The 25,494-nt window shown below is 46.9% G+C and overlaps 1 protein-coding gene across 1 annotated transcript in view; it reads left to right on the forward strand.

Annotated features, from left to right (window-relative positions):
* LOC144502042 (epsin-3-like) overlaps nucleotides 1–25,494 on the forward strand; it is an 82,360-nt gene that overhangs the window by 54,259 nt on the left and 2,607 nt on the right. Inside the window, exons 4-8 of the mRNA XM_078226053.1 lie at nucleotides 4,004–4,078; nucleotides 13,712–13,825; nucleotides 15,162–15,315; nucleotides 20,725–20,910; nucleotides 24,713–24,893. Of these exons, the coding sequence (XP_078082179.1) occupies nucleotides 4,004–4,078; nucleotides 13,712–13,825; nucleotides 15,162–15,315; nucleotides 20,725–20,910; nucleotides 24,713–24,893 (710 nt within the window). The remainder of the gene's footprint in view (nucleotides 1–4,003; nucleotides 4,079–13,711; nucleotides 13,826–15,161; nucleotides 15,316–20,724; nucleotides 20,911–24,712; nucleotides 24,894–25,494) is intronic.

Below are 25,494 nucleotides of genomic sequence, written 5' to 3' on the forward strand. Positions count from 1 at the left end.
AGGCCGTTGCAGCAATGCCATCATCGTGGGGGATCACACATAAGAACAGGATATGGCGCTCGACTCATCGATCAACAGTTCCGACGCGCCACAGCGAAAAACCGCACCGACCTCCTCAGAAGGCAAACACGGGACACAGTGGACAGAGTACCCTTCGTCGTCCAGTACTTCCCCGGAGCGGAGAAGCTACGGCATCTCCTCCGGAGCCTTCAACATGTCATTGATGAAGACGAACAAGGCCATCCCCACACCCCTACTTCTTGCCTTCAAACAACCACACAACCTCAAACAGACCATTGTCCGCAGCAAACTACCCAGCCTTCAGGAGAACAGTGACCACGACACCACACAACCCTGCCACAGCAACCTCTGCAAGACGTGCCGGATCATCGACACGGATGCCATCATCTCACGTGAGAACACCATCTACCAGGTACACGGTACCTACTTTTGCAACTCGGCCAACATTGTCTACCTGATACGCTGCAGGAAAGGATGTCCCGAGGCATGGTACATTGGGGATACCATGCAGACGCTACGACAATGGATGAATGAACACCACTCAACAATCACCAGGCAAGACTGTTCTCTACCTGTGGGGGAGCACTTCAGCAGTCACGGGCATTCAGCCTTGGATCTTCAGGTAAGCGTTCCCCAAGGCGGCCTTCACGACACACGACAGCGCAGAGTCGCTGAGCAGAAACTGATAGCCAAGTTCCGCACACATGAGGACGGCCTAAACCGGGATGTTGGATTTATGTCACATTATCAGTAACCCCCACAGCTTGCCTCCTGGGCTTGCAGAATCTCACTAGCTGTTCTGTCTGGAGACAATACACATCTCTTTAACTTGTGTTTAATGCTCCCTCCACCCACATTGTCTGTACCTTTAAGACCTGGCTGGTATTAGGGATTCGCATTCTAATCAGTATTCTGCAACTTGATTTTGTGTTTGTGCACTGTTTGAGAGTACATTTCCACTCCATCTGATGAAGGAGCAGCGCTCCGAAAGCTTATGGTATTTGCTACCAAATAAACCTGTTGGACTTCAACCTGGTGTTGTGAGACTTCTTACTGAGCGGTCAGTCAGAGAGAGAGAGGGGGGGAGCTGGCACTGAGCGGTCAGTCAGAGAGAGGGAGCTGGCACTGAACGGTCAGTCAGAGAGAGGGAGCTGTCACTGAGCGGTCAGTCAGAGAGAGGGGGAGCTGTCACTGAGCGGTCAGTCAGAGAGAAAGCTGGCACTGAGCGGTCAGTCAGGGAGAGAGAGAGCTGACACTGAGCGGTCAGTCAGGGAGAGAGGGAGCTGGCACTGAGCGGTCAGTCAGAGAGAGAGAGGGAGCTGGCACTGAGCGGTCAGTCAGAGAGTGAGGGAGCTGGCACTGAGCGGTCATTCAGAGAGAGAGGGAGCTGGCACTGAGCGGTCAGTCAGAGAGAGAGGGAACTGGCACTGAGCGGTCAGTCAGAGAGAGAGAGGGAGCTGGCACTGAGCGGTCAGTCAGAGAGAGAGGGAACTGGCACTGAGCGGTCAGTCAGAGAGAGAGAGAGGGAGCTGGCACTGAGCGGTCAGTCTGAGAGAGAGGGAGCTGGCACTGAGCGGTCAGTCAGAGAGAGAGGGGGAGCTGGCACTGAGCGGTCAGTCAGAGAGAGAGAGGGAGCTGGCACTGAGCGGTCAGTCAGAGAGAGGGAGCTGGCACTGAGCGGTCAGTCTGAGAGAGAGGGAGCTGGCACTGAGCGGTCAGTCAGGGAGAGAGAGAGCTGGCACTGAGCGGTCAGTCAGAGAGTGAGGGAGCTGGCACTGAGCGGTCAGTCTGAGAGAGGGGGAGCTGGCACTGAGCGGTCAGATAGAGAGAGAGGGGGAGCTGGCACTGAGCGGTCAGTCAGAGAGGGAGCTGGCACTGAGCGGTCAGTCAGAGGGAGGGAGCTGGCACTGAGCGGTCAGTCAGAGAGAGAGGGAGCTGGCACTGAGCGGTCAGTCAGAGAGAGAGGGAGCTGTCACTCAGCTCCCTCTCTCTCTCTGACTAACCGGCCAGTGACAATCTCTCTCTCTCTCTCTCTCCCTTTTGCAGATTGCCATCTCGTGACTAAGGTTATAACTGCAGGGTACTACCATTCACTGGAATTTAATTTAATCTGTTATTTGAACTGTTAATAATGATGGTGTAACTTATTTTTAAATAAATTTAGGGATTATATTTGCATCAGCTTGTAAAAAAAATTAAATGTGACATCCCCGTTCCCCTTTTTAATCTTATAGTGATCGATTCTTGCCCCTGTTTGAGAGACAGATTCATGGGCAAGAGGTATCTCATGGGAACAGTGGGTCTGACTTTAGACCAACTCAGCTTTGGTAAATTAATTCTTTAGAAATATTCCTGGGGTTTGGCTCAGCATCAGAACTCGCCCAGGTTACACACAAAGCTCCCTCTACATTGTCCCTATCAAACACTCCCCAGACAGGTACAGCACAGGGTTAGATACAGAGTAAAGCTCCCTCTCCACTGTTCCATCAAACACTCCCAGGACAGGTACAGCACTGGGTTAGATACAGAGTACAGCTCCCTCTACACTGAACCCATCAAACACTCCCAGGACAGGTACAGCACGGGGTTAGATACAGAGTAATGCTCCCTCTACACTGTCCCTATCAAACACTCCCAGGACGGGTACAGCACTGGGTTAGATACAGAGTAAATCTCCCTCTAAACTGCCCTCATTAAATACTCCCAGGATAGGTACAGCACGGGTTAGATACAGAGTAAAGCTCCCTCTACACTGTCCCATCAAACACTCCCCGGACAGGTACAGCACGGGGTTAGATACAGAATAAATCTCCCTCTGCACTGTCCATCTGCATGACGAACGGGACTTGGAACTGAAGACAAAGGTCCCATGCGCCTGCATGAAAAGCAAAAACTGAAAAAGGATGCCAAAACCCTTGGAGAAGTGAGAGAGATAGAGTGGGGTTTTTAAAAAAAACAAGTGAGAGGACAGGGTGAAGTTAGAAACAAAGTTCCCGGTAAGGGAAGAAGACAGAATATAGTAGATGTGCCTCAAAATGTTTCATAGTATAGAGGCCATGACATATAAAAAATTGAGAATCACTGCCCTACACTGTCCTCATCAAAGCCAACAGGCAGGTAAAGGTGAGTGCAACTGTGATTACTTTTCACTCTTATGGAGTCTGCTGCATTATTTATCTTCTGCCTGTTTAAATACACTATACTGCATCCTCACACACACGGCTCACTTCTGACCATAGCTCTGTTAGCAAATGCTGATGTGCAACTGTGTGAAAGGGGCTGCAGTTCCCAGTTTCCATGTCCAATCCGGGTACATCAGGGCGTCCTGTTGATGGAGTCCAGGACTCCAGCTACGATTACTGCCCAGTGAGCTTCGCTGGCAGTGTTGGTGTGTGGACATTCGCTAACCAGATACATCTCTGCTCTGATGCTAACAATAGCATGTGCCACTTGCTGCGGAGACTTGTGTAAAGACTGATCTCCTGAGATGAGGATTCCAGAAGTTTCTCATAATCCCAAATGAGGAAAGGGGGCGAGTGTGGAAAGGAAAGAATAATTTCACCTGTGATTGTCACTTTGTGGGATTTCACATTTTGCTCTCGAACTAATCGCTTGGACACAACCTTGAGCAACTGATCATGGCATTAAAACAAGTTGTGTTTCTTTAAAAATATTTTTGAACAATTCTTTATTACATATAGAACTTTCGGTATGGGATAATTGTTATTTGACTGACAGACAAGAATCATCCAATCAGGTAACAGAGTCTGCTCATTTTCCAATTGGGGGTGAGGCTCCACAAGGATTGACATTCCAGGCAGCCAATGGCAGGTATGGATGGGCAGGGCAATTGGAGGCCGGAGGTCACGTGACATCAAAGGCCAGTTGGCTCACTGTATGAAGGGGTTCCAGTGACATTAGCCTTTGTTCCAGTGCTGAGTCCATGATGTACTTGCTAACCCCAGCTTTTAATACCTTGTAGCAGCCAAGCACAGAGTCTGATGAAGAAATCCAGCTGCAGATTGCATTGAGTTTGAGCAAAGAGGAGAATGAGAAGGTAGTTTCTGCTCATTGAGCAAACTCACTAATTCTCTCACTGTGTCGCCTCGTTGTGTGTCCTGTGCTTTCAGCCTGTCTGCTGCAGCTACTCATTCACTAACAGTGGTGCACCTTTCTGCTCACTTTCTTGGGGGTAAAGGGGATTGAAGTGTCTTTATGTTGCATCCTTGGCTGACTCATAGCTTAACCATCTGTTGACATGTCTGGCTACCTGTACCGGCAGGCCAAGAGAGACCAGGGAACTTCAGGTTGGCATCCGTAGTGCTGTCTCTTTGGCCTGATTCAATTAGGAATGAACATGAACTTGGACACGGAGAGATTTACCTTTATTAAACTAGACCTGGGCACAGTGGCAGACATATTTCTGTACAGGTAGCTGACACCTGACATTGAGAGAATGTTCTTGGTGCAGCTTCATGAACCTTGACCTGAGTGATTACTCCAGTGTCAATGTTCACTCGGATGGAGTCACACGTCAATAATTAATATACAGGAGCGTCTGGAAACTATGAGCATGATTTTTAAACATTTCTCACCACAGCACATCAAGGTGTTTTTAAAGGCCAGAAACTGGGCATAAAGTGATGAGTTAGGTTCATGGATATCAGTAACCCCTCCTCACCAAACCTGCTGTGTTCCCACATTATCCCTCTCTTTCAAGAAGCAAGTGGGCCCTGTTTAAAATGCAAATTTGCCTGAGTGGGTTGCTGGGGGCAGTTGGTGTCAACTCCCCTACTCAGCCAAACCTGGAACCAAATCGTGGAGTTGGATCTACGGGAGCCCACTCTGAGGCCAGATCATTGGTTTTTCACCTTTTTTTTGTGGGCCAGAAAGGACCAGGATCTTAGTCTCTGGGCCCTCACAAAGAAACCTTAAAATCGTAAGATCATTAGTGAATTGGGATCCCCACCCCACCCATCCTGCACCCATCGCGAAAAACCTTCCCCTACCAGCCCATCGCTGGGAGTGAGCCAGGGGTAAAAGAATGAGAGGTGAGTGAACAGAGAACAGTCATGGGGGTCATGCAGTGGAGGTTTCGGGATCAAAGGGTGAGTGGTCAGCTGATGTGTCCAGTGTGGTCAAGGAGCAATAAGTGAATGAGTCGAGGGGTTAGAGAGAGCGAGATGCTACAGCGGGATTAGTTGGTGGGCGAGGCATTGAGAAGGTTTGAAAGGAATGAGGGGACTGATTGAAAGAATGATGAACTTGGATAGAGATGGGGAAGGAACAGGGGAGAAATTGCAGAGTGATAAGGGGTTGGGATCAAAGATTGTCTCACTGAAAATGAATACAAAGAACAGTACAGCACAGGAACAGGCCCTTCAGCCCACCAAGTCGGTGTCAACACAGATACCTCTCTAATCTAATATTTCCTTGCCTCTTCGTGACATGGTCCATATCCCTCTATTCCTTCCCTATTCATGTATCTATCCAGATACCTCTTGAATGCTGTTACAGAATCTGCTTCCCATATGACTTCAGCTTCTGTATCAGCCTGCCATGAAGAACGTTATCGAAGGCTTTACTAAAGTCCATGTATACAACATCCACTGCCCTGGTCAATTTTTCTTGTCACTTAGAATCATAGAAACCCTACAGTACAGAAAGAGGCCATTTGGCCCATCGAGTCTGCACCGACCACAATCCCACCCAGGCCCTACCCCCATATATTTTTACCCACTAATCCCTCTAACCTACACATCTCAGGACACTCAGGGGCAATTTTAGCATCGCCAATCAACCTAACCCGCACATCTTTGGACTGTGGGAGGAAACCGGAGCACCCGGAGGAAACCCACGCAGACACGAGGAGAATGTGCAAACTCCACACAGACAGTGACCCAAGCCGGGAATCGAACCCAGGTCCCTGGAGCTGTGAAGCAGCAGTGCTAACCACTGTGCTACCGTGCCGCTTCCTCGAAGAACTCAATCAAGTTTGTGAGACACGACCTCCCCTTCACAAAACCATGCTGCCTATCACTAATAAGCCTATTCTCTTCCAGATGTGAGTGCATCCTATCCTTACGAATCTTCTCCAATAATTTCCCTACCACTAATGTGAGGCTCACAGGCCTGTAATTTCCCAGATTGTCTCTTCTGCCCTTCTTAAACAGAGGAACAATGTTAGCCACTCTCCAATTCTCTGGTACCTCACCCGTGGGTAAAGAGGATACAGAGATTTTGGCCCAGGCCTCAGCAATTTCTTCCCTCGCCCCTCTCAGTATTATGAGATAGACCCAATCTGGCCCTGGGGACTTGTCCACCTTAATGTTTTTCAAAACCTCCAATACCTCCTCCCTTTTTATCTCAACATGTCCCAGAATGTCAACATCCTCCTTTCTACACTCACCATCCACCACATCCTTCTCCTTTGTGAATACTGATGCAAAGTACTCGTTAAGGACCTCACCCACCTCATGCTCCACACACAAATTTCCTCCACGTTTCTTGAGTGGACCTACCCATTTCTTAGCTACCCTCTTCCTCCTTATATATATGTATAAAAAGCCTTGGGATTCTCCTTAATACTGCCTGCCAAGGACATTTCATGGCTCCTTTTTGCCCCCCTAAGTCCCTGTTTAAGCTCTTTCCTGCTAGCTTTGTATTCCTCAAGAGCCTTATCTGTTTTCAACTTCCTGAAATTTATGTATGCCTCCTTCTTTTTCACTAAGCTCACAGTCTCTCTCGTCATCCAGGGTTCTCGAATCATGCCATCCTTATCCTTCATTTTTACAGGGACATACTTGTCCGGAATTGTTAATAACTGACTTTTTTTTAATACTTTTCCAATTCAATCAAATCAAATCCAATTCAGAGTCTCAACAAGTTGAGACATTTCAGATCCAGGCTGACAAGACAGGGCGAGCGACCAAACCACCCTGTCCTGGGCCTGATCTACATGAGCCAAGCTGATTGGAGAAGGGGGAGGTTCCTCCTCCAAGACCCGAGCTCATTTGCATCTTAGCCAAAAGGCCGAGATGCCGCTTTTAAAAATTGCTTCATATGAAACATATGAAGCTTCAGTGTAACCTAATGACCTCAACCAAGTGCGGCCGACCATGGGCTGCCAACCATACTACACTTGATCTTAGCCAAAAGGCCGAGAACAACTGACTTTTAAAAGACTCCCACATATTGGATGTGGTTTTACCCTCAAACAATCGCCCACAGTCTACATTCCCTAGCTCCTGCCTAATACTGTCAGTTAGCCTTCCCCCAGTTTAGTACTTTCACTCTGAGACTACTTCTATCCTTTCCTACAAGTATCTTAAAACTTATAGCATTGTGATCACTGTTCCCAAAATGGTCCCCCACCGAGACATCAATCACCTGTCCAGGCTCACTTCCCAGAACCAGGTCAAAGATAGCCCCTTCCTGAGTTGGACTATCTACATATTGCCTCAAGAAGCACTCTTGGACACACTGAACAAACTGCCCTGACCAAGCCCTTGGCACTAAAGGAATCCCAGTCTATGTTGGGGAAGTTAAAATCGCCCATCACAACAATCCTGTTGTTTTTACATCTTCCCATAATCTGCTGACATATCAGTTCTTCCACTTCATGCTGGCTGTTGGGAGGTCTGTAGTACAACCCCAGTGTGATTGCACCGCTCTTGTTCCTGAGTTCTATCCATATGGCCTCACTGCATGATCCCACCAAGGTGTCCTCCCTCTGTTTAGCTGTGACATTCTCCCTAACCAATAAAGCAACACCCCTACCTCTTTTGTCACCCTCTCTATCTCACCTGAAGCACCTAAATCCTGGAATGCTAAGCAGCCAGTGCTACTCTTCTTTCATCCAAGTCTTCGTAATTGCCCTAACATCATAGTTCCATGTAGTAATCCAAGCTTTAAGTTCATCCACCTTACCTGTCATGCTCCGCAGAATATCTATTCTGTCATGTTTTGTACACTCTCCCTATGTTTTATTTCTCTTGGCCTTATTGGCCCCATTCACTGAGTTCTCCACAGTCTCTGTACTGTGGCCCTTTTTGATTTCTGTCTTTGGTTTCTTTGCCTTCCATTTTTCCCATCTTACTTGAATGATTGTATAAATTATATAACATCAAAGAATAAAAGGGGAAAACTTACTGGCGCTGAAAATCTGAAATAAAAACAAAATGCTAAAGAGAGCTGGTCAGGCAGCATCTGTGGAGAGAAACAGGGTGAGTGTTTCAGATTGCTGATGTCTCAATAGCACTGTTCTAACAAAAGGTCAATGAGCTGAAACAATGCTGTTTCTTCCTCAGATGCTGTCTGACCTGCTGAGTATTTCCAGCATTTTCTGTTTTAATTTCAGAAAATGCTGGAAATGTGCAGACAGCCTCCATATCATTAAAATCCCTGCACATTAGTCTGGGATCACCTCCTTCCAGCTTCGGACTGAGTTGCTGTGTAATTCTGGTGTGTTCCATTTCTCGATGAGGGCAGGTTGGTAACATCATCATCTACTTGCTGTATATGGTGAGGGGGATACTAACAGACTCAGGAAGTTGTAGGTGACCTCGCACAGTGATTAGCTCTGCTGCCTCACAGTGCCAGGGACCCAGGTTCGATTCCCGGCTTGGGTCACTGTCTGCGTGGAGTTTGCATGTTCTCCCCATGTCTGCGTGGGTTTCCTCCGGGTGCTCCAGTTTCCTCCCACAGTCCAAAAATGTCCTGGTTAGGTTGACTGGCCATGCTAAATTGCTCCTTAGTGTCAGGGGGATTAGTAACAGTAAATATGTGGGGTTACAGGGATAGGGCCTGGGTGGGATTGTTGTCGGTGCAGGCTCGATGGGCCGAATGCCCTCCTTCTGCACTGCAGGGATTCTGTGCATTCTGTGAAATGGGCAGACACGTGACAGATGCAATTTTAATGCAGAAACGTGGTATGTGTGGATTGGGAGAATGAGGAGTAACAACATTAACTAAACAGTGCAATTTTAAAGGGGATTCTGGAAACTAGGGAGAGGGGAATACATGTACATAAATCTTTAAAGGTGACAGAAGGCTGTTTCAGAACAAATGGGATTCTTGGCTTTATACATGGAGGCTGGGCTGGAATCCCCCCAACCCCACTCCGGGGGCAGGTTTCCACAGTCCACCAAAGTCAATGGCCATCTGCATGGCTCACCTGTCCCCCGTGGTGGGGGTACACTCCGATGGAACCAGAGGATCCCGCTGGCGGGAAAGGCTGGATAATTCTGCCCCTGTAGTACAAAAGCAGAGGAGTTATAGTGAACCTTTAAAAAAAACACTATCTACATATTGCCTCAAGAAGCACACACTGTGAGCCCCACACTGTCTCCCTCGCCTCTCCTCTGTGGTATTCCCCCCCCCCCCCCCCCCCCCCCCCGCCCATCACTATTATTCCTTCTTAACTGCTTCATCAACAGAACACAGATTGTTGGCTCGAACATTATTGTAACAAGGGTTATGCAGTCGTTCTTGGGATTTTAATCTTCCTGTGAGTTGGCAAACCAAATTGGCAAAAGAATGGTGGAGGGCAAGGTCCTGGAATGTATGCAGGAGAGTTTCTGAGAACAATTAGGTTGCGAAAGAAACTAGGGAATAGGCTATTTTGGTTCCAGTATTGTGTAAGGAGACTGTGTTAATTACAAATCATATTGTATAAGATCCTCTAGGGAAGAACGACATGTTAGAATTTTATATTGAGTTTGAGAATACTGTGGTTAACCGTAAATCTGAAATTCGAGATTTAAATTTAAGCAAAGCCAATTATATAGGGTTGGGTCTGAATTGGCGAAGATTGCAAAATTAGATTGATTTATGATGATAGATAAGAAATGGCAAGCATTTCAAAAAAAATTTTATTATTCTGAATAAATATACATTCCCTTGAGTAATAAAAATGCCAGGGTTATAAAGGGGCCCAGCTATAGTTAACTAGAGAATTTCAGTATATTAGATTAAAAATCTTACAATTTTGCTAAACATATTCAGGAGCTGGGAATTCTAGGTAATTCGGGAGCTTGGCAGGGTTTTAGAAATCTGCAAAGAATGTCCAAACATTTGATGAAGAGGAAGAAGATCGAATGTCAGATTAAACTAGGAAGATATATTAAAAAAACAGGTTTTAAGCAGTTCTACATGTTTGTAAAAAGAAAGATTACAGATATTTTGTATATGTACTCATAATAGAGGGGACAAACATATTGGAATTAACAGGAAATTCAAGGTCTAATGAGAGTGAAGAATTAAGTAATTAAAATGCGTAAAGAACTAGTCTTGGTGGAGCTATTGGGATCAAGATGCCGTGGAACATGAGACAAAGGGAGTATCAATGATAGTGTCAAAAACTTTGCTAAATCTCTCCTGAGCTCCCAACTATCCCTGACCTATTTTGCTCCGCCCAATCCACCCCATATAAACAGTATAAAACCCAACACCATTCTCCCTCTCTTCAGCTGTGAAAAAGAGTCATATTGGACTTGAAACTAACTTTTTCTGTCTCCACAGATGCTGTCCAACCTGCTGAATCTTTCCAGCATGTCCGTCTTTATTTCAGATTTTCAGCATCTGCAGTATTTTACTTTTAGGGCAGTTAAGGGTTTGGTTAAGAAGGTGGTAGATGGCGTATAATGTGGGAAAATGCAAAATTACACACTTTAGTAAGAAAAGGTGGGTGAGTAGTAACTGTTGAGGTTCAGAATGATTTGGGTCCCTTGTCCAGAAACCACTGAAAGTTAACAGGCAGGTACAGCAGGCAATTAGGAAAACAAAAGGTATTTTAGATTAGCTATTACATTGGAGTTAGAGTATAAGAATAGATGGGGCTTTGGTGAGATAGCACCTGAAGTGATGTGTTGAATTTTGAATCCTGACCTAAGGAACAAAGGTTTACTAGACTCGGTGGCACAGTCGTTAGCACTGCTGCCTCACAGCGCCAGGGACCTGGGTTCAATTCTAGCCTTGGTTGACTGTCTGTGTAGAATTTGCATGTTCTCCCCATGTCTGCATGGGTTTCCTCCCACAGCCCAAAGATCTGACGATTAGGTGGATTGGCTATGCTAAATTGCTTTGTAGTGTCCCAATATGTGTAGGTTAGTGGGTTAATGCGAGGGGTGACGGAGATAGGCGGCGCCTGGGCCTGAGTAAGATGCTCTGAGAGAGTTAGTGCAGACATGATGGGCTGAATGGCCTCCTCCTGCACTGTAGGGATTCTATGATTCCTAGGATGAGAGGGTTGTTGCATGAGGAGAGATTGAGTAGAATGAATCTATATTCTCTTGCGTTTGGAAGGATAGAACTGATTAGCTTGAAACCTGTGATATTCGTAGGGGGCTTGATAGGATGGATGCTGAGAAGCTGGGGAATCTAGAACACAGTCTCAGGCTATTTAGGATTGCGATGAGGAGAAATTTCTTCACAGAGGGTTTTGAGTATTTGAAAGTCTCCACCCACAGGGATGCTCAGTCAGTGAGTATATTCAAGGTTTTCAGCCATTAAGGCAATCGAGGGATGTGAGAATAGTGCAGAAAAATTAAGACAGCTGTGTTTAGGTTAACCCCCACGCCAGGAGTTATGGGCTTTCAGGTGAAGAATGTTCCAGTGCAGATGATCACTCTTTAGGGGCCTTACTTCTGTTTGTGTTTCTCATGTTTTTATCAAAATATCCCAACGTTTTCAAGGATTGGTGAATATGCACCCCAGCTCTCTCTCTTCATGTTTCTCCACTCAAAGTACTCTGATTTAAATCATACTGCATCTCTGAATTGTGTTACCCAAAGTGCATCACTTCTCCATATTAAATTGTACCTGCAGTGTGTTTATACATTTTGCCAGTCTATGCCCTCCTGAAGTCTGTTACTATCTTCCTCACTATTTGATACATTAGCAAATGTTGTATAATCCTCAAATTTTGGAAATTGCACACCCTATCCCCAAGTTAATACTACTTGTATGTAACAAGAAAAGCAATGCTTTTAATATTCAGGGTGCCCCCAATGCACCCTTCTCTCAACTCAGAACTTCTCATCGAGGTTAACAGCATGGAAACAGGCCCTTCGGCCCAACCTGTCCATGCCGCCCAGTTTTTAACCATTAAACTAGTCCCAATTGTCAACATTTGGTCCATATCCTTCCATACCAATATTACCCATGTAACTGTCTAAATGCTCTTCTAAAAGACAAAATTGTACCCTCCTCTCCTACTACCTCTGGCAGCTTGTTCCAGATACCTACCACCCTCTGTGTGAAAAAATTGCCCCTCTGGACCCTTCTGTATCTTTCCCCTCTCACTTTAAACTTCTGACCATCACTACTCTCTACCTCTTCTGCCTTAACCAATTTCATTCCCAAATTACCAATGTTCCTTTAATCCCATGTGCTTCCATTTCCTAAATAAGTCTTTTATCTAATACTTTATCAAATGCCTTTTGAAAGTCCATAAATATACACAACATCCACTGCACCATCTTCATCAGTCCACTCTGTTTTACTTCATCAAAGAACTCGATCAGATTGTTCGGACATAATTTGCCTTTAACAACTTTATGCTTCCTATTCCCTATTAACCCATTCTTCCCCAACTGAGAATTCATTTTGTCTTTGACAATGATCTCTTTATATTTCTGTAATGTTCAAACTATGTTAGGGGTTGTGGGTTTTAAACAAAAAAGAAAAGGATGTGGTTTGCGCACACGTAGATTCAAACTAACAACAGCAAGGTTTATTCTTGAAGCTGTTGCCTGTACAGAGTAGAAAGTGAAACTAAACAGGAGCCTGTGAAACACTCTAATGACATCACCATCAAATCATGTGACTGGCTCTTAAAGCAATCATGCAACCACTTAAATATATAAGTTTCCCAGTATTCACATTAGATTGACTAACCTGTAGTTACTAGATTTATCCCTGTTCCCTCTTTTTGAATCTAGTGGAACATCTTGTGTCTCTGGTGTCCACCCAAACTGCCCTCAGCAGCAGAGGATGCAGCTCATCCGGCAACCTGTTAATTTGAGTGACACCAGCCTAATTGCCAAATACTTTCTTTTAATTTTATTCTAACCAATATCTCTGCTTCCCCCTGGGTAACCAAGGAACCCGTTTGTTTTCCAATTGGCCGGGTAAACCACTGCACCTGGAAGATCGCAGGTTGGGGGAGGGGGGGAGATCATGTGGTCAAACCTTCAGAATACGTCAATCAAAAGTTGACAACTTGAGAACAGAATGAGAGACGGATATTTTGGTGCCAGTGACTCGGTGGTGGTGGTGGAGTCGGTGTCAGGTAATTTGGTGGTGGCTGGATCAGTGCTTCTCTTCATTTGCCTCACTCGGCTGAGCGAGCTAAGACCGGACCAGCGTGAGACATCTTGTCACGTTCTGTGGTAACTGATTAAACTTTGTATCTGTTGATTCATTCAAAATCTTCACTCTGTAAGGAATAGTGGCACAGGGTGGTCTCACTAAAGCGCTGACATCTCTGCTTCAGCCAGGGTGGGTGTGGCAGAGCCTTTGTAGGAACACTGGGCATGTGAAGCTTCTTGTTGACAATAAGTCTGCTTGATCCATGTTTATGATCGAATCTGTTGAAAAACTTTGAATATTTCTCGATGTCTCTTTTGTCATGTTCTGCCTTTCTCACGTGTAACATAACCCGGGAAAGATTCCTTCTCCTATTTTGTAGGACCTGAGAGTGAGGTCATCCGTTGATGAGGATGATGAGGAAGCGGATGAAAATCTTCAGAGAGCTCTGGAACAAAGTCGCAAAGAGACTGAAATAGCCGAGGGGAGAAAAGAGGTAAAATTAAATGTCCCTGGGCTGAACTAGGACTAGCTTTGTGAAAATACGGTCACCACCAGCCATGGCTCAGTTAGCAGAACCCTCACCTCCAGAAGGTTCAAATCCCACTGCTGGCAATTGAGCTTGTGATCCAGGCTGAGAATCCTGTGCATTGCTGAGGGAGTGCCGCACTGTCGGAGGGTCAGTGCTGAGGGAGTGCCGCACTGTCGGAGGGTCAGTACTGAGGGAGTGCCGCACTGTCGGAGGGTCAGTACTGAGGGAGTGCCGCACTGTCGGAGGGTCAGTACTGAGGGAGTGCCGCACTGTCGGAGGGTCAGTACTGAGGGAGTGCCGCACTGTCGGAGGGTCAGTACTGAGGGAGTGCCGCACTGTCGGAGGGTCAGTACTGAGGGAGTGCCGCACTGTCGGAGGGTCAGTACTGAGGGAGTGCCGCACTGTCGGAGGGTCAGTACTGAGGGAGTGCCGCACTGTCGGAGGGTCAGTACTGAGGGAGTGCCGCACTGTCGGAGGGTCGGTACCAAGGGAGTGCCGCTCTGCCGAAGGATCGGCACTGAGGGAGTGCCGCACTGTCGAAGGGTCAGTACTGAGGGAGTGCTGCACTGCCAGAGGATCGGCACTGAGGAAGCGCAGAACCCTCAGAGGTGCCCTATTTGAATGAGATGTTAAACCTAATGTCTATCTACCCTCTCGTGTCTCTGAAAGATTTTACCGGATTATTTCTCTACATAAACTCAATAACTAAACGTTACAATTAAATCAGTGACTGTGATGAACTTTGAGATACTCCAAGAATGTAGAAATGACTGCATACTTGTGATTCTGTTCCATCTGGTAGCTTGCTAATGGTGTTCCGATAGTAACAGGTGCAGAAACTGAGAGCCTATATCCTACTCACTGTTACTGATCCTCAGCCTTTCCTTTCCCTTCATTGAGGCTGTGCCTCTAGCTCTACACTTCCTGAGGGACCAGGCTCCCTCCAGTACATCACCTAGTGAGTACCTGCAATGAATCTGTTGGCAGACAATTCCACATGTGAAGTATCACAGTCCTGAGGGGCTATGATTTAACCCCAATTTTCCTGGACTAGAAATTCGACCAGCGTTGCTGCACTGATTGCTCCTCAGTGCACAGACATTGATGTGGGTGAGAGCCCTGGCAGTCAAGTAGTCTGCTAGCACTGAGAGCTGAGATCTGGGCTGTCTTCATTAACCACATGGAAACCGGATCCCAATGGTTTCTTCCAGGAGAGGGTTGGGAGTCATTGGGAAGAGAGAATATTTGGAATTGTTCAGTGCTGTCCAGATCACTAACAGTTGTTTCATTCTCTGTCTAGTCCTCGTTGCATGAACTGGCTGATATCTTTGGGGCCCCAGTGACTGTGGCAGAAACCAGGGCTGATCCATGGGACACCTGCGCCCATCCATGGAGGAGCAAAAACCTGGCCTCGCCTCCCTCCGCAGCCTGTCCCGACCTCTGGAACACTCTCGGTAAAGCTCTCCAATCGTAACCTTAACGTCGGGTCAGCACTAGAATTTCCTCACCCCTCACCCCACCCCGACAGTGCTGCATACTGAGGTGTCCCGCCCATCCTCACCCACATGCCAGGAGATCCTGGCTGGTGCCACGTTCATAGGGTTAGACTGTGTGTGTTGTATCTCAGTTGGTCTGAGACGTGTTGATAATTCTCTTGGGCCCCTTCTTCACATGTGGGGCTTGAGGTTGTTCAGCCAGATTCTCGATCATAGGAAGCATCGTGCCAGCACCAGCTCCTCCAGAATCCTGGCAAGAAGGCATTTCCGATGGGAATCTTTGGATCGTGAGGAGGATGAGGAATCTCTGTGCAGGGCTGAATGAGCACACTCCAGCAAGGAATCCTGTTGGAAGTTGTGTGGACAGATAGTGGCTGAGGGCGGGATACCTCAAACCTATTAAACATTGGGCTGAAGTGCCAGCCTCTGGTCAGCTGCCTAGTGCCTCTCTAATCTTTCAGATAGGTACTAACCCAAAGCCCTGTCAGCCCTCTGACTGAAAGAGTAACAGATTCCTTGACATTATTTGGAGGGGTCCTGGCCAATGTTTCAACAGGACTTCATTGGCTTTGGGACTTCCTGAGGGTGGGAAATTGGAATCTTTTCTTTCCCAGGTTCCAAAACGTCTAGCATATAGCCTCTTCCCCCTTCAGACTGATGGATCTAAAGGGATAAAAACAGGAAATGCTGGAAAATCTCAGCAGGTCTGGCAGCATCAGTGGAGAGAGAAATAGAGTTCATGGAATTCCAAAGGAGAGTCATGTTGGACTCAAGACACTAACTCTCAAAGATTGGTGTGGGAGGAAGGGGTTTGAATTCATGGGACATTGGCACCAGTATTGGGGAAGAGGAGATCTGTTCCGATGGGACAGTCTTCATCTGAATCGTGCTGGGACCAGAGTCCTGGCGAATCGTATAACTAGGGTTGTAGATAGGGCTTTAAAGTAAATAATGCGGGGGAAGGGTTCAGTTGTATGGAGAATTAGAGAATCAAAATTAAAGGAGAGGGTAGAAGTGCAGGTTAATGGAGCTGAGGGCTCAGGAGAGGTCAGTAAAGTTTCCAGATCACGTAATCGAACAGAGAGCATAGAAGGTGGCAGGAATCTAACCTCAGGCAGAGCAAAAAAGGTGACAAGTATGAGAAGGGAGGTGGTCAATGCAGGACTGAGGATGTTGTACCTAAATGCGCGCAGTATACGGAACAAGGTAAATGAGCTTGTTGCACACATTGAAATTGGCCGGTACGATGTTGTGGGCATCACAGAGCCGTGGCTGCAAGGGGATCAGGGCTGGGATCTAAATATCCAAGGATATGTGTTCTATCGAAAGGGCAGGCAGATGGACAAAGGGGGCGGGGTTGCATTGTTAGTAAGGAATGAAGTTAAATCGATAGCAAGAAGTGATATAGGATCAGAAGGCATAGAACCTCTGTGGGTAGAGTTGAGGAATCGCAAAGGTAAAAAGACTCTGATGGGAGTTCTGTACAGGCTCCTAGCAATAGTCAGAATGTGGGGCAGAAAATAAATCAGGAGATAGAAAAGGCATATAAAAAAGACAATATTACAACAATCATGGGGGACTTCAATATGCAGGTGGACTGGGAAAATCAGGTAGGTAGTAGATCCCAAGAAAAGGAATTTGTGGAATGTCTAAGAGATGTTTTTTTTGGAGTAGCTTGTGACAGAGCCTACTAGGGAACAGGCAATTCTGGATTTGGTGATGTGTAATGAGGCAGACTTGATTCGGGAACTTAAGGTGAAGGAACCCTTAGGGAGCAGTGACCACAATATGATAGAATTTACCCTGCAGTTTGAGAGGGAGAAGCTGGAATCAGATGTAATGGTTTTCCAATTAAATAAAGATAACGACAAGGACATGAGGGAGGAGTTGGCCAGAGTTGATTGGAAAGGGAGCCTAGCAGGGAAGACAGTGGAACAGCAATGGCAGGAGTTTTTGAGAGTTATTCGGGAGGCACAACAGAAATTCATCCCAAGGAGGAGGAAACATGCTAAGGGGAGGATGAGGCATCCATGGCTGATGAGGGAAGTCAATGACAGCATAAAAGCAAAAGAAAAAGCATACAAAGTGGCAAGGATTAGTGGGAAGCCAGAGGATTGGGAAGCCTTTAAAAGCGAGCAGAGGACAACTATAAAAGCAATAAGGGGGGAGAAGATGAAATATGAGTGTCAGCTAGTAATATAAAAGAAGATTGGAAGAGTTTTTTTCAATATATAAAAGGTAAGAGAGGCAAGAAAAGCCATTGGACCACTGGAAAATGAGGCTGGAGAAGTAATAATAGGAAACCAAGCAATGGCAGAGGAACTGAATAGTTACTTTGTATCAGTCTTGATGGTGGAAGACACCAGTGGGATGCCAGAGCTCCAGGAGAAGCAGGGGGCACAGGTGAGTGTAGTGGCCATCACTAAGGAGAGGTTCTGGGGAAACTGAAAGGTCTGAAGGTGGATAAATCACTTGAACCGGATGGACTACACCCCAGGGTTCTAAAAGAGATAGCTGAGGAAATTGTGGAGGTATTGGTGGTGATCTTTCAGGAATCACTGGAGGCAGGGAGGGTACCGGAGAACTGGAAAGTAGCGAATGTAACACCGCTGTTTAAGAAGGGAGAGAGACAGCAGACAGGAAAGTATTAGGCCGGTTAGCCTGACATCAGTCATTGGCAAGATTTTAGAGTCCATTATTAAAGATGAGATCGCAGAGGACTTGGAAGTGCATGATAAAGTAGGACTGAGTCAGCATGGCTTTGTCAAGGGGAGGTCATGTCTGACAAATCTGTTAGAGTTCTTTGAGGAGGTAACAAGGAAGTTAAATAAAGGAGAACCAGTGGACGTGATTTATTTAGATTCCCAAAAGGCCTTTGACAAGGTGTCGCATAGTAGACTGTTAAATAAGTTAAGTGCCCATGGTGGTAAGGGTAAGATCCTGGCGTGGATCGAGGATTGGCTGACTGGCAGAAGGCAGAGAGTGGGGATAAAAAAAGTGTCTTTTTCAGGATGGCAGCCAGTGACTCAGGGGTCGGTGCTGGGACCACAACTTTTCACAAAATACATTAATGATTTGGAAGAAGGAACTGAAGGCACTGTTGCTAAGTTTGCAGATGTTACAAAGATATGTAGAGGGACAGGTAGCATTGAAGAAACAGGGGGGCTGCAGAAGGACTTGGACAGGTTCCGAGAGTGGGCAAAGAAGTGGCAGATGGAATACAATGTGGAAAAGTGTGAGGTTATGCACTTTGGAAGGAGGAATGGAGGCATAGACTATTTTCTAAATGGGGAAATGCTTAGGAAATCAGAAACACAAAAGGACTTGGGAGTCTTTGTTCAAGATTCTCTTAAGGTTAACGTGAAGGTTCAGTCGGCAGTCAGGAAGGCAAATGCAATGTTAGTGTTCATGTCGAGAGGGTTAGAATACAAGAGCAGGGATGTACTTCTGAGGCTGTATAAGGCTCTGGTCAGACCCCATTTGGAATATTGTGAGCAATTTTGGGCCCCATATCTAAGAAAGGATGTGCCGGCCTTGGAAAGGGTCCAGAGGAGGTTCACAAGAATGATCCCTGGAATGAAGAGCTTGTCATAAGAGGAACAGTTGAGGACTCTGGGTCTGTATTCGTTGGAGTTTAGAAGGATGAGGGGGGATCTTATTGAAACTTACAGGATACTGCGAGGCCTGGATAGAGTGGATGTGGAGAGGATGTTTCCAGTAGTAGGAAAAACTAGAACCAGAGGGAACAACCTCAGGCTAAAAGTCGATCCTTTAAAACAGAGATGAGGAGGAATTTCTTCAGCCAGAGAGTGGTGAATCTGTGGAACTCTTTACCACAGAAGGCTGTGGAGGCCAGGTCATTGAGTGTCCTTAAGACAGATAGGTTGTTGATTAATAAGGGGATCAGGGTTATGGGGAAATGGCAGGAGAATGGGGATGAGAAAAATATAAGCCATGATTGAATGGCGGAGCAGACTTGATGGGCTGAGTGGCCTAATTCTGCTCCTATGTCTTATGGTCTCTGTTTCTCTCTCCACCAATGCTGCCAGATCCGCTGAGTCCAAACTAGACCATTCTTTTGTATCCCTCCATTCCCACTCCGTTCATGTGGCTATCTAGATAAGTCTTAAACGTTCCCAGTGTGTCCGCCTCCACCACCTTGCCTGGCAGCGCATTCCAGGCCCCCACCACCCTCTGTGTAAAATATGTCCTTCTGATATCTGTGTTAAACCTCCCCCCCACCTTCACCTTGAACCTATGACCCCTCGTGAACGTCACCACCGACCTGGGGAAAAGCTTCCCACCGTTCACCCTATCTATGCCTTTCATAATTTTATACACCTCTATTAAGTCTCCCCTCATCCTCCGTCTTTTCAGGGAGAACAACCCCAGTTTACCCAATCTCTCCTCATAACTAAGCCCCTCCATACCAGGCAACATCCTGGTAAACCTCCTCTGTACTCTCTCCAAAGCATACCACCCCTGAACAGAGGGTGACGGGGCTCCAGGCTGTATTTGACAAGACAGTGAGCACTAACAAAGCTTCCTCCTCCTGATTTAAGGATCGCATGTGTCAGGGGTGGTGAGGGGTGCTCATTGGGTACCTCACTACTGCCGGTAAATTTTACTCCAATAATTTATATTCTGCAGCTGTCGTGCACTCTGTACTCTGTTTTTTAACAGGACATTGTTTAAAATGTATTTATTAGTGTTACAAGTAAGCTTGCAATGAAGTCACTGTGAAAATCCCCTAGTCGCCACACGCCAGTGCCTGCACATCTTTCGGACTTTGGGAGAGGAGAAAACTCACGCAGACACAGGGAGAATGTGCAGACTCCGCACAGACAGTGACCCAAGCAAGGAATTGAACCTGTGACCCTGGCACTGTGAGGCAGCAGTGCTGACCACTGTGCCACCTTGCTGCCCAGTTTTTTTAATAGGATGCCTGTTTTTTAACAGGACATTGTCGTTGCAGTTTTGATTGTGGCTTCAGACTCTGGAAACAAACTCAGTCTACGTTAGACTCTTAGCTATGAGTCCAGCCCTGCTTCTAACTCATTGGCTGTTGCAGGCATGTCAATGACCACACCATTTTTGGGTTTTATCAGGGAGGCTATTGCAGAGCCTGAGTGAGACCAGAGGCACATCAGCTAACCTTCAAAATCCGTATGTCTGGATTGCCCTGGGGCCGAGTGAGCGGGGGATGTGGTGGTAGGAAGGGGAGTGAGTTCTGTAAGAGCCAGGGATCCCACTCAAAGCTGCACTGAATAGGGAGGTACCTTCAACAAGTAGGAATCCTATCTCAATTGCTCCAGTAGCTGCGGCTCTTTAACTGAACGCTGACAGACTTTGTGTGATTTCCTTCAGGTACAAAAGCGTCTGTCCCGAGTGCTGCAACTTCATGGCCATCTTTAGACAGCAATGCTGCTGCCTCTCCACAGATGTGGGACACGGACCTCTGGGCCCAGACGTCTGGCCCAGCAGCAACTACCCAGTCCAGTGTCGACCCATGGGTAACCGTGTCATCCAACAACAACACCAGCACTCTACCAGGTACCAATGTGCCAGCAAAATGGGAAGCAGCTTCCGGCTGCCAATTCCCTGCCTGCCAACCAACCGGCAAAACTCCTCGAGCTTATATACTCTCTAGCAGCCAGTAACATTGTAACAAAACCAAAATATTTCAGGCTCAGATGACTTTGCCTGTTACAGTACATTGAGGGGTACAGACTCACTCTCAGGATGTATTTTTATTCATGGGATGTGGGCATCGCTGGCAAGGCCAGCATTTGTTGCCCATCTCGAATTGCCCTTGAACTGAGTGGCTTGTTAGGCCACATCAGAGGGCATTTATCAACCACATTGCTGTGGCTCTGGAATCACATGTAGGCCAGACCAGGTAAGGACAGCAGATTTCCTTCCTTAAAGGGCATTAGTGAACCAGATTGGTTTTTCCGACAATTGACAATGGTTTCATGGTCATCATTAGATTTTTCATTCGAATTTCTTCATCTCTTTGTGGGATTTGAACCCAGGTCCTCAGAGCATTAATAGGGGAGGCAGTAGAGCAGTGGTATTATTAGTCCAGTGACCCAGGGTAATGCTCTGAGGACCAGGGTTCGAATCCTATCATGGCAAATGATAAGATTTGAATTCAATAAAAATGTGGGAGATTAAATGGAGACTCCTAGCCCTGCATTCCTCACCTATTGTCGCATCAAATCTGGCATCATTCACCTCACTGAGAACAACTGTTCAGTTCTGGTATCACACCTGGGCAGGTTATATTGGTCGTTGGAGGGAATGCAGTGCAGATTCACCAGAATTCTATCAGGGCTAAAAGGGTTAAAATTTGAGGACAGGTCGCATAGACTTGGCTTGTACCCCCTTGAGTTTAGAAAATTAATTAAATTAAAATGAAAAGGGTTATCATAGAATCATAGAATCCCTCCAGTGCAAAAGGAGGCTATTCAGCCCATCAAGTCTGCACCAACCACAATCCCACCCAAGCCCTATCCCCATAGCCCCATGCATTTACCCTAGCTAGTCCCCCTGCCACTAAGGTGCAATTTAACATGGCCAATCCACCTAACCCGCATATCTTTGGACTGTGGGGGGAAACCGGAGCACCCGGAGGAAAGTCCACACAGACAGTGACCCAAGCCAGGAATTGAACCTGGGTCCCTGGTGCTGTGAGGCAGTGGCACTGTGAGGCAGCAGTGCTAACCACCGTGCTGCTCATATTGTCACTGAACTAGTAATCCAGTGAATCAAGATAATGCTTTGGGGACCCAGGTTCGAATCCCATCACCACAGGTGGATAAATTTGAATTTGATAAGAATCTGGAATTAAAAGTCAGAATGTGACCATGAAACTCCAGCGATTGACAATGTGACCCTGGAATTGGCCGAGCAAGCTATTCAGTTCAAGGGCAATTAGGGATGGGCAGTAAATGTTGGCCCTGCCAGTGATGCCCACATCCTGTGAATGAGTCTTTAATTTGAAATAGGTATTCACATTTTCATTATGCTGATCAGGTTTTGAAAACTTTCTCAGCCTGCCACTTTCTAATTGGGTTTTTCACCTGGAGCCCATAGTGAGATTGGAGAGTTAGGGGGAGGGGCCAGGCTCTGATTGGCCCAATAGTGAGACTGGAGAGTTGGGGGAGGCACCAAATCCCTGAAGGCATTTGAAACAAGAATGAAAATTTAAAAATGGAGGCTTTTGATGAACTGAGAGCCAGTGTAGGTCAGCAAACACAGGGCTGCTAAATGAACAGGATTTGGCAAGAGTTTGGATATAAAGAGCAGGGTTTTGGATATGATAACGTTTTATGGGGATGGAAGATAGGCAGGCCAGGAGAACTTTGAAATAGTCAAGTATGGAGGTAACAAACTAGAGGTAACACTTTGGATCGAAAAAGAGTTGAAAATAGGAGGGCCAGAGAGAGACTTGGGGATGCAGGTACAAAGATCATTGAAGTGTGATGGACAGATACAGATAATAATCAAAAAACTGAATGGAATCTTGGCTTTTCTATCTCGGAATAAAATTCAAGGTGGAATTGATGATTCACCTTTCTGAAGTCCTGGTTAGACCTCACCTGGAGAACCGAGGATGGAATGCAGCATTGATTTACCAGAATGATACCTGCACTGCAAAGGGTTAAATTACAGGCAGAAGTTACACAAACTGGGGTTGCATCCCTGGAATTTAGACAGTTAAAGGTGATTTAATCAACGCTTTCAAGATATTAAAGAGAACAGATGTTGAGAAACTATTTCTGCTAGTTTGAGAACCATAGTCTAAAAATTAGAACCAGGTGTTTCGGGAGTAAGTTTAGGAAAACATCTTCGTGAGGATTCCAAGTTTGGAATTCTCTTTGTCAAATGGCAATTGATTCTAAATCAATTGTTAATGATTAAATTGATAGATTTTTGTTTACCGAAGGCATTGAGGGTAATGGGCAGAAGCAGGTTCATGGAGTTAGCCACAGACCAGTATTAAATGTTGGAAAAGTCTCGAGTGATTAAATGGCTGATTCCCAGTCCTCTGTTCCTAAGCCCTGGATGAGCTTTAACAAGGACGGAGTTGGGTGATGTTATGGAGGTGAATTGGATGTGATGACAAATGAAAGGATTAACAGCTGTACGAAGCTGTATAAAACAGTCACTAGGCCACAGCTGGAGGACTGTGTGTAGTTCTGTTCGCCACACAATAGGAAGGATATGATTGCACTAGAAAGGGTGCAGGGGGAGATTCACCAGGTTGTTGCCTGGGCTGGATCATTTGAGCTATGAAGAGAGGCTGGATAAACTGGGGTTGTTTTCCTTGGAGCAGAGAAGACTCAGGGGGGACCTCATCGAGGTGTACAAAATTATGAGGGACATAGAAAGGGAGAAACTGTTCCCCTTAATAGAGGGGTCAATAACCAGGGGGCATAGATTTAGGACAATGGGCAGGAGATGTAGGGGAGGTTTGAGGAAAAAGCTTTTTTACCAAAGAGTGGTGGGTATCTGGAACTCACTGCCTGAAAGGCTGGTAGAGACAGGAACCCTCACAAAATTTAAGAAGCATTTAGATGAGCACTTGAAACACCATAGAATACAAGGCTACGGAGCAAGTGCTGGAAAATGGGATTAGAATAAATAGGTGCTTGATGGAGGAGAGACTAAATCGGTTAGGTTTATATTTACTGGAGTTTAGAAGAGTGAGAGGGGATCCCATAGAAACTTATAAAATCCTAACAGGGTTAGACAGGCAGGTTCAGAAAGAATGTTCCTAATGGTGGGGGAGTCCAGAACTAGGGGTCATAGTTTGAGGATAAGGGGTAAACCTTTTAGAACTGAGGTGAGGAGAAATTTCTTCACCCAGAGGGTGGTGAATGTTTGGAATTCACTATCACAGAATGTAGTTGAGGCCAAAACATTGTCTGATTTCAAGAAGAAATTAGATATACCTCTTGGAGCTAAAGGGATCAAGGGATATGGGAGGAAGCGGGGGATCAGGATATTGAATTCGATGATCAGCCATGTTCAAAATGAATGACGGAGCAGGCTCAAAGGCCTACTCCTGCTTCTAGTTTCTATTCCATAGACAAGATGGGCCGAAGGACTTCTTTCCATGCTTTAAAACTCAATGGCTCCAACAATCAAATATCCACTTATCACAAAGCAATAGAGATTCCAGTAGAATCACAATGGCTTTAAAATTCCGCGGAACAAATGACATCTGTATCAAGATGCCCAAGGGAGCTGACAGCCCTGATCTGGGTGGTGGGGTTGAGGGTCAGGGCTGAAGGCTGGGAATCTGTATGTTTATTCTCCTCCCTTCATGTTTTTATCCTTCTTGCAGACAGCTCCACATTTGACCCCTTTACAAATCCAGGGGACTCGACGCTGGATCAATTTGCAGAGAGTGCCTGGGGTCAGCCTGCACCAGCAGTGTGTGACAGTCCTGCAGGTAAGCTTCAGACTGTCTCAGAAGCAGACTGTCTACACAACTACATGTCCGATGGCAGCCACTTGTTCTTTCAGTGTCCACCCCCACCAACTCTTCTGCAACCACCCCCACCCACCCAATCCCTCTCACTTCGTGCTACATACCTCCATTTTGTCCCACTCACCAATGCCTCCTTTACCCCCCCATCCCCTCCCCCCCCACCCCCCCATCCCCTCCCCCCCCACCCCCCCATCCCCTCCCCCCCCCACCCCGCCCACCCCCCCATCCCCTCCCCCCCATCCCCTCCCCCCCCACCCCCCATCCCCTCCCCCCACCCCCCATCCCCTCCCCCCCACCCCCCCATCCCCTCCCCCCCATCCTCTCCCCCCACCCCACCCCATCCCCATCCCCCCCATCCCCATCCCCCCATCCCCTCCATCCCCATCTCCCCATCCCCTCCCCCCCACCCCCCCATCCCCTCCCCCCCACCCCCCCATCCCCTCCCCCCCACCCCCCGCCCCCCCCACCCCAACCCCCTCCCCTCCCCCCCACCCCCAACCCCTCCCCCCCCACCCCCTCCCCCCCCACCACACCCTCCCCCCCACCACCCCCTCCCCCCCACCACCCCCTCCCCCCCCCACCACACCCACCCCCTCCCCCCCCCACCACACCCACCCCCTCCCCCCCATCCCCTC

This window comes from Mustelus asterias, chromosome 12 (assembly GCF_964213995.1).
Source record: "Mustelus asterias chromosome 12, sMusAst1.hap1.1, whole genome shotgun sequence".
NCBI classification, from domain to species: Eukaryota; Metazoa; Chordata; class Chondrichthyes; order Carcharhiniformes; family Triakidae; genus Mustelus; species Mustelus asterias.